This window comes from Triturus cristatus, chromosome 10, assembly GCF_964204655.1.
Source record: "Triturus cristatus chromosome 10, aTriCri1.1, whole genome shotgun sequence".
Taxonomy (NCBI): Eukaryota; Metazoa; Chordata; class Amphibia; order Caudata; family Salamandridae; genus Triturus; species Triturus cristatus.
Genome location: NC_140593.1, coordinates 277805550 through 277818331, shown reverse-complemented (window position 1 = coordinate 277818331; position 12782 = coordinate 277805550). Strand labels below are relative to the sequence as shown.

General features: G+C 42.6%; 1 protein-coding gene across 5 annotated transcripts in view; it reads left to right on the top strand.

Moving 5' to 3' along the window:
* The window catches only part of AKAP9 (A-kinase anchoring protein 9), a 1384828-nt gene that overhangs the window by 413979 nt on the left and 958067 nt on the right, over window positions 1-12782 (top strand). For all 5 annotated transcript variants that reach the window (XM_085631105.1, XM_085631108.1, XM_085631107.1 and 2 more), the window contains one exon: window positions 8842-9147. In XM_085631105.1, the coding sequence (XP_085487231.1) occupies window positions 8842-9147 (306 nt within the window). The remainder of the gene's footprint in view (window positions 1-8841; window positions 9148-12782) is intronic.

Below are 12782 nucleotides of genomic sequence, written 5' to 3'. Positions count from 1 at the left end.
GACTTTCCTGATTGTGAAAAAAAGTTTAAGAGAGTGATTAATTTGGGAAGAAGTGGAGCTAAGTGTGTAAAAAATTCCGCAGTGAAGCCATCTGACCCTGGAGCTTTATTTTTCTTGAGAGATTGTAATGCGATGAGAAGTTCTTGTTGTGAGATATCAGATTCTAGGGAAACGAAATCTGTTTGATTATTTGAGGATTTATGAATACCTGAGAGAAATTGAGAGATATTCGACTCCGATGGTGCACTTTCAGGTGTGTATAATGTTTTGTAGAACAAGAGAAATTCATTCAATATCTCTGAATCTTTGAACCGTCGTGTGATTTGTTCATCCATGATAGAATCAATGTCAAACTTATTATGTTTAATTTGTAAGTAGTTGGCCAAAAGCTTACCGGCTTTATTTTGTCCACCATAGAACTTAGCACTAGATTTTAGAAAAAAAAGTGAGGCATTATCAGTAGATTCCTTATTGAATTGAAATGTTGCTTTAACAAGTTGAGACAGCGAATCTTTGGACTTTGAAGAATAATAAAAGTGCTCCAATCTCTTTATTTCGGTCAAAAGATCTTTAGTAACTTTGCGTGCATTTTTTCGTTTTCTGGAAACATAGCCAATAATGAATTCTCTGGCGGCTGCATTGAATGCATCCCAAATTACAGAGAAGGATAAGGTATCAGTTTGGTAAAGGGAGAAATAATCATTAAAGACAAAGGAGGAGTTAAAATTAGGGTCTAAATGGAGTGAGAGTTATTAAAATGCCATCTCCTAGGTATATTGGATTTTGGGGCTATGTCCAATTGAATGGAGATTGAAGCATGATCAGATATTAGAATAAATCCAATATCAGTACTTCTTAGGTGATTGGGAGATGTTGTGTGAGATGAAAAAATAATCAATACGCGATTGAGTTTGATGCCCGGAGAGTAAAATGTATATTCCCTCATAGTGGGGTTACAAACTCTCCAGGCATCTATAAGTTTATATTGCTGAATGGTCTGAGTGAAAAATGTATGAGCTTTATGCGGTTTAAAAGAAATTGACGAGTTACGATCTGTAAAGGGGTCAAATATTTGGTTGCAATCACCTGCAAGGATGAAATTATCATCAATACACGATGAAAGTTGTTGGGATAGATCAGTCCAAAACGTGAAATCGACATTCGTGGAAGCATAAATGTTAAATTAAGAGACCGGAGCACCACCAATTCGTAATTTAGTATATAACCATCTACCCCCCTCATCAGAAAGTTGAGAAAGCAACTTAGCATCAATCGATTTATGACATAGAGTTATTACACTACTGCTTTTACCATCACCTGGTGAAAAAAGACTACTCCTACCCAACCCCTTCTCATTTTTAAAGATTCTTTTGCAGATAAATGAGATTCTTGCAAAAGAACAATATCGGCCCCTAATTTAGATAAATGTGATAAAACACGTTGATGTTTAATGGGAGAATTCAGACCTCTGACAATCCACGATATGATCTTCAAAGACATAAAGACAACGGGGAGAACTAGAAGATAAAGGTCAAAACAGACCATCGAAGAACAGAGGATAAAAAATATATCAAATATAACAAACCAACCATGTGAGCATGAGTAAAGACAATCTAGAATATTTAAGAGAAATTAATATAGATAAGAGCGCAAGACAGGGAACCGAAAGGAAAAGGAGAGAAATGGAATATAGGGTGGAGTAAAATACAGATATAAGAAGAAAAATGGAAAAGAGGAAACAACAACAAAAAGAAAACAACATACCTACATGTTAGAACTGGGGGGTCTCTAGTTGGCTGAGGTAGGTACCTTAGTCCAAATAGGGACCCTTTCTTCTAGTCAGGGAAAGGAGGGACACACACTCAGATAACCCTTGCTCACCCCCTGGTAGCTTGGCATGAGCATCCAAGCTTATCTACAAGGCAATGTGTTCAGTATTTGCAACCACACTCCCAGTAACAACACCACACTGGTTTTATAAAAATAGCGGTATCTTTTATCAAAAGGAATACAATGAGACCAAACAATAGAAATCTAACATATGCGTATTTGTAATATTTCACTTTGCCGGTTATTAGGCCAGCAATCATTTGTAGGTTCTTGCGGTATCAATGAGCAGGACACGATGATCTAATGCAGTCCTAATGCAATGCTATGCAGTTTGTAATGTAATAATAAAACAGTCCTTAATGCAAGTACCAACGCTGTTCGTAATGTAGTAATCAGACAGTCCTTAAGTAAGCAAGTACTAATGCAGTTCGTAATGCAAGAATCAGGCAGTTCATAATGCAAGGAATAATGGGGTTCGTAATGAAGAATCAGGCAGTTCGTAATGCAAGGAATGATGCGGTTCGTAATTCAAGAATCAGGCAGTTCGTAATGCAAGGAATAATGCGGTTCGTAATGCAAGGAATAATGCGGTTTGTAATGCGAGAATCAGGCAGTTCGTAATACAAAGAAAAATGTGGTTCGTAATGCAAAAATCAGGCAGTTCGTAATGCAAGGAATAATGCGGTTCGTAATGCAAGAATCAGGCAGTTCGTAATGCAAGAAATAATGCTATAAGCCAATCTGCAAGGTCAACTCGGGAACCACTAGGCCCCAACAGCAGAGACAACGGACGTAAGCTTAAAGAGGCAGCCCTGGTACTGCTGGGCACGGGGACTCAGCGCGTCTAGAGCAGTGCAGCGGGAGAGAGATCGTAGCACTCCTGTACTCCTCCTGCACACCTCCCCAGGCCACACACGCTTGCGGCTTCCGACCGCAGTCCAAGCCTTCCCTGGGGGGTGCGCTGCCTCGCTCTCTCCGCTCGTCGGACATCCTGCTGGGCGGCCACAACGACGTTGCAGCTCCGTTGCTTAGGCGACACTGTAGCCGGACGGGTTACGGCGCTGCCTTCTCCTTCGTTAACGATCTTGGGCAGATTCCTCTTTGCGAACAACGATCACGATCCCTTTCACCTCACAGCTTCCTTAGCTTCAAAACATCCTTTAGCACGTTGCGGCTCAGGTCGGCGGTGGTGTTCCTCACTCACAGCCTCAGTTACGATGACGGCTCGAGCCACACACAGCAATGCAGCAGCGTGGAAGATGTTTCACACTGCGGGGGCAATACGGTCACAGGGCAGCTCGTAAACCACACCACAGACCACACGGCAGTCTCAGGAGTGCAAAAGCACACGCACCGAGCGTTGCTGAGACACGGTTGGAAACTTTGATGTTCCTGAGTTTCCACCACAGGGGACCAGCTCTCTTCGGGCCCTTGGAGACCAATTACTTCAGGACACAACAGACAGCAAAGTCCTCTCAAGCAGGGGGACACAGCAAACAGCAAAGTCCCTTGTCCTCTCCTTAGTCAAACTGCAGGCCAGCCCAGAACACACAGCAAGGGCAGTCTTTCTCTTCAGTCTCTTCAGCTGTTCTCCTTTGGCAGAGGTTCCTCTTGATTACAGAGTAGTTTCAATCCTTTTTCAGTCTGGATTTCAGTCTTGAGTTCAGGAGTTTCCGCTCTTACATTTATAGCCCTAAATGCCTTTGAAATCTTTGTGTTCAGGGGGCTCTGAGCCTGGTCCAAACCAGACCTGGGTGTCTTCCTGCCAGTGCACACCTCCTTTCTTTGATAGTGAGGGTCTGGGCCCCAGACGCTCTGCAGGGGGTGGAGCCATTCTTTTGTGGCAGCAGCACAGGCCTCTTCACATCAAAGGGGCTACTCCTCCCACCACACCAAATGCTGACCAGCCTGTGCTGTCTCACCTACTCCTCCCTGGTGTCAGGACACTTCCCAGACCCTGTCACATCCAAACCCAGACAGTCAATACACAACCAGGCAGAGGCACGCAGGATGGTTAGGACAAGAAACCAGCCACTTCTAAAAGTGTGGTTTCTAAACACACAATTTAAAAACCATCTTCATAAAAAGATGTGTTATTAAATTCTGAGTTCAGGCACACTAAACTCCATACCTCCATCTTATGCCTATGAGAAGATATGCTGGAAACGTAACACAGCATTCCCCATTCAGTCCTATGGGCAAGATGGCCTTGCAACAGTGAAAAAAACGACTTTGGCAGTATTTCACTGTCAGGACATGGTACACACACCTCAGTACATGTCCTTCCTTTCACATACACTGCACCCTGCCCAGGGCTTGTACCTTGGGCCTACTATAGGGATGTCTGATGTGCTTAAAAAGGGAAGGGTAAGGCCTGGCAAGTGGGTGCACTTGACAGAACAACAAGGCAGTTAACAAACTGCGGGCAGGCACTGCAGTGGCAGGCCTGAGATCTCTCTTCAGGGCTACTTGTGTGGGTGGCACAATAAGTGCTGCAGGCCCACTAGTAGCATTTGTATTACCAGCCCTGGCACACATAGTGCACTTTACTAGGGACTTTACTAGTAAGACAAACATACCAATTATGGACAACCAATTACCATAACACTTTATACAGGGAGCACTTGCACTTTGACACTGATCAACAGTGGCAAAGTGTCCAAAGCATCTAAGTCGGCAACAAAATGTCAGAAAAATATCTAGGAGGAAGGCAAAACGTTTAAGGAACTTTAGCCAAAAAGGGCCAAGTCCAACACTACATCTAAGGACATCCAAAGAAGGTGGGGGGGTGAGACCACATGGAGTCGATGGCACGCCCAGACTTGATGGGATGTAAAACACGGAAGGACCACATCACTTCATGAGAGGGAGAATTGTATGGACAAAACATAAACAAACCTGGGGGAAGGAGACAAGAAAAAGAGAGCAGTAATCATAAGAGATGGATAAAAATTACTAAATATAATGACAATACATAATAGTTTAAAAAAAGCAGAAATGAAGAAATAGTAAACCTTATAAAACTTGTAACTGTGTGTTAAAACCTAAAACATTAGGAACAAGAAGAGAAATTGCCACTTATAATGATGACAGTGTCACATATTACTAGATAACGAAGCACCAGAAAAGTCCATAGAGTCTGATCTACAGGAATTGATGAAGCTCTGTAATTTGATAGGATCCTCATAAGTCATAGTTCTATTCTTATAAGTAACCTTGAAGAGGCATGGATGGAAAAGGCCGTAGCGGGCACCCATGGCACTTAGGTCAGGTCTCATATTGAGAAATTCTTTGTGTCTGTTTGCAGTGGCTTTTGCATAGTCTTGAGCAAAGAATAGAGTGGAACCTGACCATGAAACACGTTGAATTGATTTGACTGCTGAAAGAACTTTAAGTAGGTCAGTATATTCGCGAAAGTCATGATGACACCTCTTGGTCTCTGAGAAATGCTTATCCCTGTGCGTTGGTGGCCAAGTCTATGGGCACGTTGAATGTTAAGTAATGTTCCGTCTGGTAGATGAGGCAGTTTAGGAAAGACTTAAAGAAAGAAAGAGGGTCTGAGCCGTCTGAGCCCTCTCAGCCCTCCGGCAGGCCATAAATTCGAAGATTATTTCTTCTAATTCTATTTTTGATGTCCTCGACCTGCTTTTGTAGTAAGGAAACTTGAAATTGAAGATTATTAACCTTCTCGTTGGTGTGAGCATAGGAGGAGGATACACTTTGTTCCACAGAGATAAAACGATCATTCATCTGAGACCAGTGCTCTGTTAGAAATTTCAGTTTGGTGGTAGTCTCTTCCATGAAGGGATGGAGAGCACGTATGTTGTCCAATAGTATGTCAAGAGAAACAGGAGAAGGCTTCAATGGGGAAGGTGGGTCCTTCTTCAGACGTTTGGTGGTGTTTTTCCCTGCTATAGGAGCACTAGTGACTGGAGAAGACGAGGTCTTAGCAATAGAAACCAATGAGTCCTCCATTTTTGAGAGTTCAATTAATAACTTTGAGCTCTTAATGAAGGACTGCGAAGAGCATGACGCAGGAGAGACTAGTTTTTTCAATCGTCCCATATGAGGTTCAAATCAATGTAGCAAAACAACTCAAATATAATGGAGAACATACAAGTTTCTTCATGAGTGCATCATCAAATTGAAAACAGTGCAAGCAATATGTCAGGAAAGTCATAACTGCTCTTCAAAGAGTAGGAAAAGACACCATGCTGCTCCCAGAGAAGTAGTATGAGGAGTGTTCTGACAGTTGCTCGTTGGAAGAGAGTAAAATAAGATATGAAGGGGCAGCATATACATAGATGTAGTAAAGAGAAAAACGAGGACAAAATGTCTGGCAACTCTTTACTATAAAATTACACCATAAATGGACCTCTTTAGTCAAGGAAAGTTTCTCCAGTTAGGAAACATAACATTTATACAGGTAAATCTACCTGAGAAAGCCCGTGAAGCGTAGAACAGCACACTCCTCTCACCAGGCGGGCAGCTGAAATGGAGTAGGCGCGTCTAACATGGTAGCCGCGTTCTGCATGGCTCTTCAAGAAGATGCGTTATGAAAGAAACACAGACACGCGTCTTCAGAAGAGCTTTGATAATGAGCCCAGAGAGTCAGCGCATGCTCCACCCTCCAAAACTCCTCACCATGGACCGGCAAAACAACCAAAAGCCTGGTCCGTCCGCGTTGTCCCCGGGAGCCTCACGAAGGCGCCGCCATTCTCCGTTGGCATCAAGCCACCCCCCTGGGAACGTATGAATTTTGACCCTCTTTTCCGCAGATACATCAAAGTACTCTTTTCGTCGCCATGGGCTCGGGTTCTAGAAAATGAGGAACTTTCCCCACGCATCACGAGTGGGGGACAAGACAGTGTTGTGCCCTGCTGCCTCTCCTATTTGCCCTATTCCCGAGCCGTTGGCGGAATCAATTTTGCGCAATTTGCAACTAGGCGGCTTCATTTGGCCTGACAGCTGCAGGACAGGGTGTCGCTATATGCCAATGATCTCCTAGTTTACAGGCGGTACCCTGAGACCTCGTTGCTGCAGCTCCTATCTATGCATCAAATATATGCAGAAGCATCCCGTCTTACTGTAAACTGGTCCACATCTACTTCTATTCTTCTGACTTACGCACAAGATGACATAAGGGCTAACATTCCAAGGCAATGGGCGCCTCAGTGCTTTAAATATTTGGGGATGCCTATCACACTTACCAAACAGAGGGCATGGAACTTGAACATAGCACCTTTAATCGTCCCGGTGAGGAGAGACATGGACCTATGGGAAGCTACCCTTGAACAAAGCAGGCAGGGGAGCGCTGTTCAAAATAGTAATGCTACCTAGACTCCTATACACACTACAGAACTACCGATATGACATACAACCTCCCCATTTCAGCACACTACAGTCAGCAATTGTGAAGTTCCTTTAAGTGTAAGGCCAAGCACGTATCTTCTACCACAGATGTTATCTTCCACCCAATGACAGCTGTCTAGGAATTGTGGCATTTCATGGATCGCCAGGGCTCCTCCATAGCCTTAGACTTGCGTGTGCTAGAGCACCATGGCACACTTAACTCACTATTTGGCTCCTGCCTGCTCTCTGCCCTTTACCCAGGGACCCAAACAACCCTTTTATGCTGGTGTCAGCCACTGTACTGGATCAAATGGCACCGGGTAGTAGCGGCCAAAACACCACTATAGGCCGGAAACTGTCTCAAACACAGTTACACTGGAGGGCTTCCGACCATGTGATGACATTAACATATCTATACTGGTGGTATCTGGAAGGGTAACTTCATGTGCACTTTTCAACATCTTGCAAACACATATACAGTGCACTGGACACAATTTTACAATTGCAAGACACCCTGAAGGACTCTATCACCTTTAATCAAATCCTCCTACAATGCAACCCCCTGGAGCACACATGGAATCACAAATTGGTCGGAAAGGAATCTCCTCCTTGTATCTCTCCCTGGTTAATAACACTCTGGACCCCATCGCACAACTTAGAGAATGATGGGAACACAAAGAGGAGTGGGTGGATGTGAGAAGGGCCCCCAGGACACTTGTGATATCTATGAGGCTACAACTAATTCAACTTAAATAGTGCACAAGCTGTCAACAGCCCCAAGGCACCTTCTTTCATATGATATGGGAATGATACTGGCATAACATCTGCCTGACACAGTTTGTGGGTAGAAAGGTGAACCCTGAACCAAAACTGATTCTATTGGGGCTAATGGACGAAAGGGGCGGGAGCTGATATATGAGAATTTTGCTAGCTTTGGGCTTTCTTATAGCTAAAAGAGACATAGTACATCATTGGAGATCTGAGCAAGCACCGCCGATAGCTGAATGGGCACGTGAAAAGGACTACCTTGCCACGGCAAAAAAATGTGTCTAAGAATCCTGCAGCTGCCCAGGAAAAGACCGTAAAGTCTGGGCAGAATGCTGGCCCATTATGACAACTCTCCCCTACAGGGTTAGGATATCAGACTTAAAATTAAATGAAATCCAGTATTTGCAAAAAAATTGCATATAATTACCCGAGGGTGTCAAGGCGCTGGGGGCCGCCTGAAAGATTAAGCAAGCTATTGCCCAGAGTCACATGGTGCTGGACTAACCTGCTGCCAGCACCAGGGATCGAACCGTCAGGCACCCTGGCCGCTGCGCCACACCTCTTCCCTTAAATGAATGTATTGCTTACTTCTTGATGTGGGTATCCTAGAGTATTGTGAAGCTTTTCCCTTTTTTTTGTATGCTAATGTTTACTACTCATGCATTAAACCTAATACAAAGTTATACAAAATATATGTAAGAATAAACAATAAATTGTTGAATTATTTTTTTCTTGAAATGCCACTTGTTATTAGACTAGATATATAGGTTTGTCTAAACATATATTTTATGATAAACCGGTACTACATAAATAATGTGTTTGTTCTATAATACATTAGTTGTGACTGTTTTGGTAAATGTGATTACTAAGATTTATTGGGTATTTGTTTAGGTTATTGTCGAGATGACAGTGGCATTTGCTCAAAAGTCTGAACTAGCGAGGATTGCTAAGCTGGAAGAAGATGAAATACATAGTCACCACACACAATTTAATGATCAGTGGGAAGAAAGTGAAAGTACGCTTTACAACGAAGTACATCTGCGTGAATCAACAACTGTTGGAGTGGCCGCAGAACGATCATATTACCATTTAGAAGACTCCTCTTCCAATCATTTGTTGAGCTTTAGGGACCATGAAATGACATGTTCACGTGGATCTTTGACCAATGATGAGGATCCTGTTTTACTGAAAACAGCCGTAAGTATTAAGAAATTCATATACGCCAACCTTTTTCATGTAAAGGAATGTGTTTCGTGAATGTGCTAAATTATGATCTTTAACGTGAAATATTAGAGGCATAGAAACATATTGAATCGACAACTTGGATGTAGCCATTTCCTTTTTCATCTTAAAGTAATTGATCATGTTATGCTCCCCAAAAGAGAGAATTGGCAGATGTTAGTTTCTTCTTGCTTTTCATACCTTGATACAGAAAAGAGTACTCTTATAGGGTTACAAGTCTGCAGTCTGTGTGGTAGACCAATGTGCTCAAGCAGTATTTGTTCATACAGCATATAAATGTTCTGCTTGAGGGGGATTTGACTTGTTTAGTGGACAGGACACTGTAGAGATCTTCCATGATTTCCCTCTCGCAGCTTAGCCTTTGGATTATTTTTACGTTGATGTTAACATTTAGCATGGAACAGTGTGTATTACTCCTCCATAAGTTATATATGAGGATATATTAGTAATAGGTAATTGCACGTAAATGTGGACTAATTTGGTAAGGTGATCCCTGCGTTTCCCCTCTAGCATATTGACGTTTATAGAATAGTCCATTGAATAAAGCCCTGCATGGAAACTAAAAATCTTCATTTTCCAGCATTTAAAGTCAGAAATAAAACATTTATTTTTGTAAAATACTGGTGTTGTGTGACCTTGAAATTACTGGGTAATCACACGTGGTATATTTACTAAGCTCCCAAAATCAGTACACACACAATACTTGGTATTTTGCACTATATAATTAGTTATTATGCACTGTTCATCTACAAATAATGTGCATTAGAATGAGTGTGAATATTATAAATAATTCAGCAATAATGTTTAAAACGAAGACAAAAATTATGTAAGCCCTCACCAGATTGCATCACACACATCTTTATCCTATAAAACCTGCCCACGTTATAGCCAGTAGTCTACTAGAGTGGTTGTAGTAGGTTATCAAATTAGGTCATGTAAAGTGTCCCTGTGTACCTTACTGTGCATTGGGCCTGAAGTTGAAACTCTCTGTTTCAGCATCCTTCTGGAAACTGGTCGCTGTGTCTGACCTGACCTCTACACTGGTGTCTAATATGCTGTTCTTAAGCAGGGTCTTTTGTGGAGCGAGGAGATGGTCAGCTCGTGCTCGGCTCATTTTTTTGTTACACAGAATATTGATAAATGCTTCTTGTTAAAAATATTGTTATTCGAGGAATCATGCTGTTTTTTTCCTACAAAAACAGAACACACAAGGTCATCCCTCCTTGCATCCATATTTCAGCTTTTGTGCTCTTGAACTGAGCGTGCAGAAGAGAATGGAAATTTCCCTTTTCTGCCTTGTTAGCTTGAGTCTAAGCAAAACATGCCACAATCAATTACACATTTATTAGTTGCACCATTCAGTTGAGTTACCTTGCTTACTAGGTTCTGCATTTGCACCTTGTACTGCACCATTTTAAATGCACAAACATTGATCATGTTAGCATACTATATATATATATATATATATACACATATAAATATAACAGCACCAAAAATAAATGAACATTTGCACCAAACAAGAGGAATCCGTGCCTTTTTGATTCCTGGGCTCAGAGAATTGAATCAAAAAGGAGATTTATATATATATATATATATATATATATATATATATATATATATATATATATATATATATATATATATATATATATATATATATATATATATATATATATATATATATATATATATATATATATATATATATATATATATATATATATATATATATATATATATATATATATATATATATATATATATATATATATATATATATATATATATATATATATACTACTGGCAGTAGGTAGTTCTAGTCAGGACCTAGTATCCATAGGAAAAGCATTTTTTGATTTGTCAATATCTTTAGCGTCGTTTGACGAATCTTTGCGAAATTTTCAAAACGAATGGGGCGCTCCTGTCAGCTCCTGTTTTGAAAGTTTCTGGGTGATTGGCCAAGCGGGGGGCGAGAAAAAAGGGGGGTCCCAAAATGCATTTTCTCCATGTTAATTTCCTTGGGAAACTTTTGTCGCAGCTACAGCCAAAACTGCTGATCGGAATTACACCAATTGTGCTCTTTGCTTTAAATGGTGTAAATCCGTTCAGTAGTTCCTGAGAAATTAATATTTAAAATTGATTATATATCTGGTGACTGCGGTGGATCCGCGAACCCTCCCAAGCACAAGCTTGATTCCTATTGGCTCATGCCCTCCCCAAACTACCCCGGGGACCACCACCACCACCCCAGGGCATGGCTCCCGCCCTGTCATAGGATACCTGCTCTCGCTTCCACGAAGCAAAGCAGAATTGCTTGTGGGAAAAGGAAGCTACCTGTCAGCAGGTCCCCTTGTCCAAAAGCAATATGGCTCCCCCAGGAGGTGAGGAGACGGCTGGGACCTCAGGGCATTGGGGCTCCCCCTGCAGTCCTTGTAACCAAAAACAAAAAGGGAAAAAAAAGCCAGCATCTTGCCGGAGGCCCCGCCCCCTCCCTGGCACACCCTGCATCGCACCTCCTGGCACGTTGTGGGTTGGGGGATTGAGTCTCTTAGATCCTTAAGGGTCCTTAGGTGCCAACTAGCCCACCAGGTATCTCCAGTAAGCCCCATATAGTGGTATTGCTGAGAGGTGGTCGGAAGCCACGCCCCTTTTTACTCCACTGTGCAAATGCACCACTTAGCGCACTGCTGGTGGGGCGATGAGGTCCACATGTGTCCTGAGGACCTCAGGACTAAAGTGGACTTAATTCCCCAGCAGCAGTGCACTAGGAGGCGTGTTTGCCCAGTGGTGTAAAAAGGGGGTGTGGCCTCAGACCATTCTCAGCAATCCAGCTGTGTGGGGCTTACTGGAGGTACCGTGTGGGCTAGTTGGCCAACCAAGAACACGCCAGGAGGCGTGTTGGCAAAGTGGTGGAGAAAGGGGCGTGGCCTGTGTCCACCTGTCGGGAATACCACTATCTGGAGCATACTGGAGGTATCAGGTAGGCTAGTTGGCCCCTAAGGACCCCCAGAAGCGAAGGGGACTTTAATCCCCATCGAAGAGCGCACCAGGAAGTGCCTTTACAGAGTGGGGGCCAACTACTCCATCTGTTACCTCCAGTAAGTCCAACTCAGTGGTATTGCTAAGAGGTCTTCGGAGGCCATGCTCACCTTTCTCCATCACTATGCAAATGCGCATCCTGGCACAGTACTGGTTGGGGGATGAAGTCCACTTTACTCCTGAGGGACTTTGGCGGCCAAGTAGCTCTCCTGGTACCTTCTGTAAGTCCTACGCTGTGGAATTCCTATGCACTGTTCAGAGGCCCAGGTCCCTTTCTGCACCACTCTGCAAACGGGGCTACTACATTATAGTTAGAAATTAGCATTTTAAAAAAAACTTAGAAATTCACTGAAAAAAAACAGGTTTCAGGGACGTTATAGTTAGAAATTAGCATCTAAAAAATAACTCGCGCCCCCGCAATGCACTGCTGATGATGTCACATATTACACCACTCATGACATTGTCAGTGACATTACTGATGACATCTCAAATGACATCTCTGATGACATCATCTGCTTAATATCTGATGCAACTCCTCACAACCTAATATA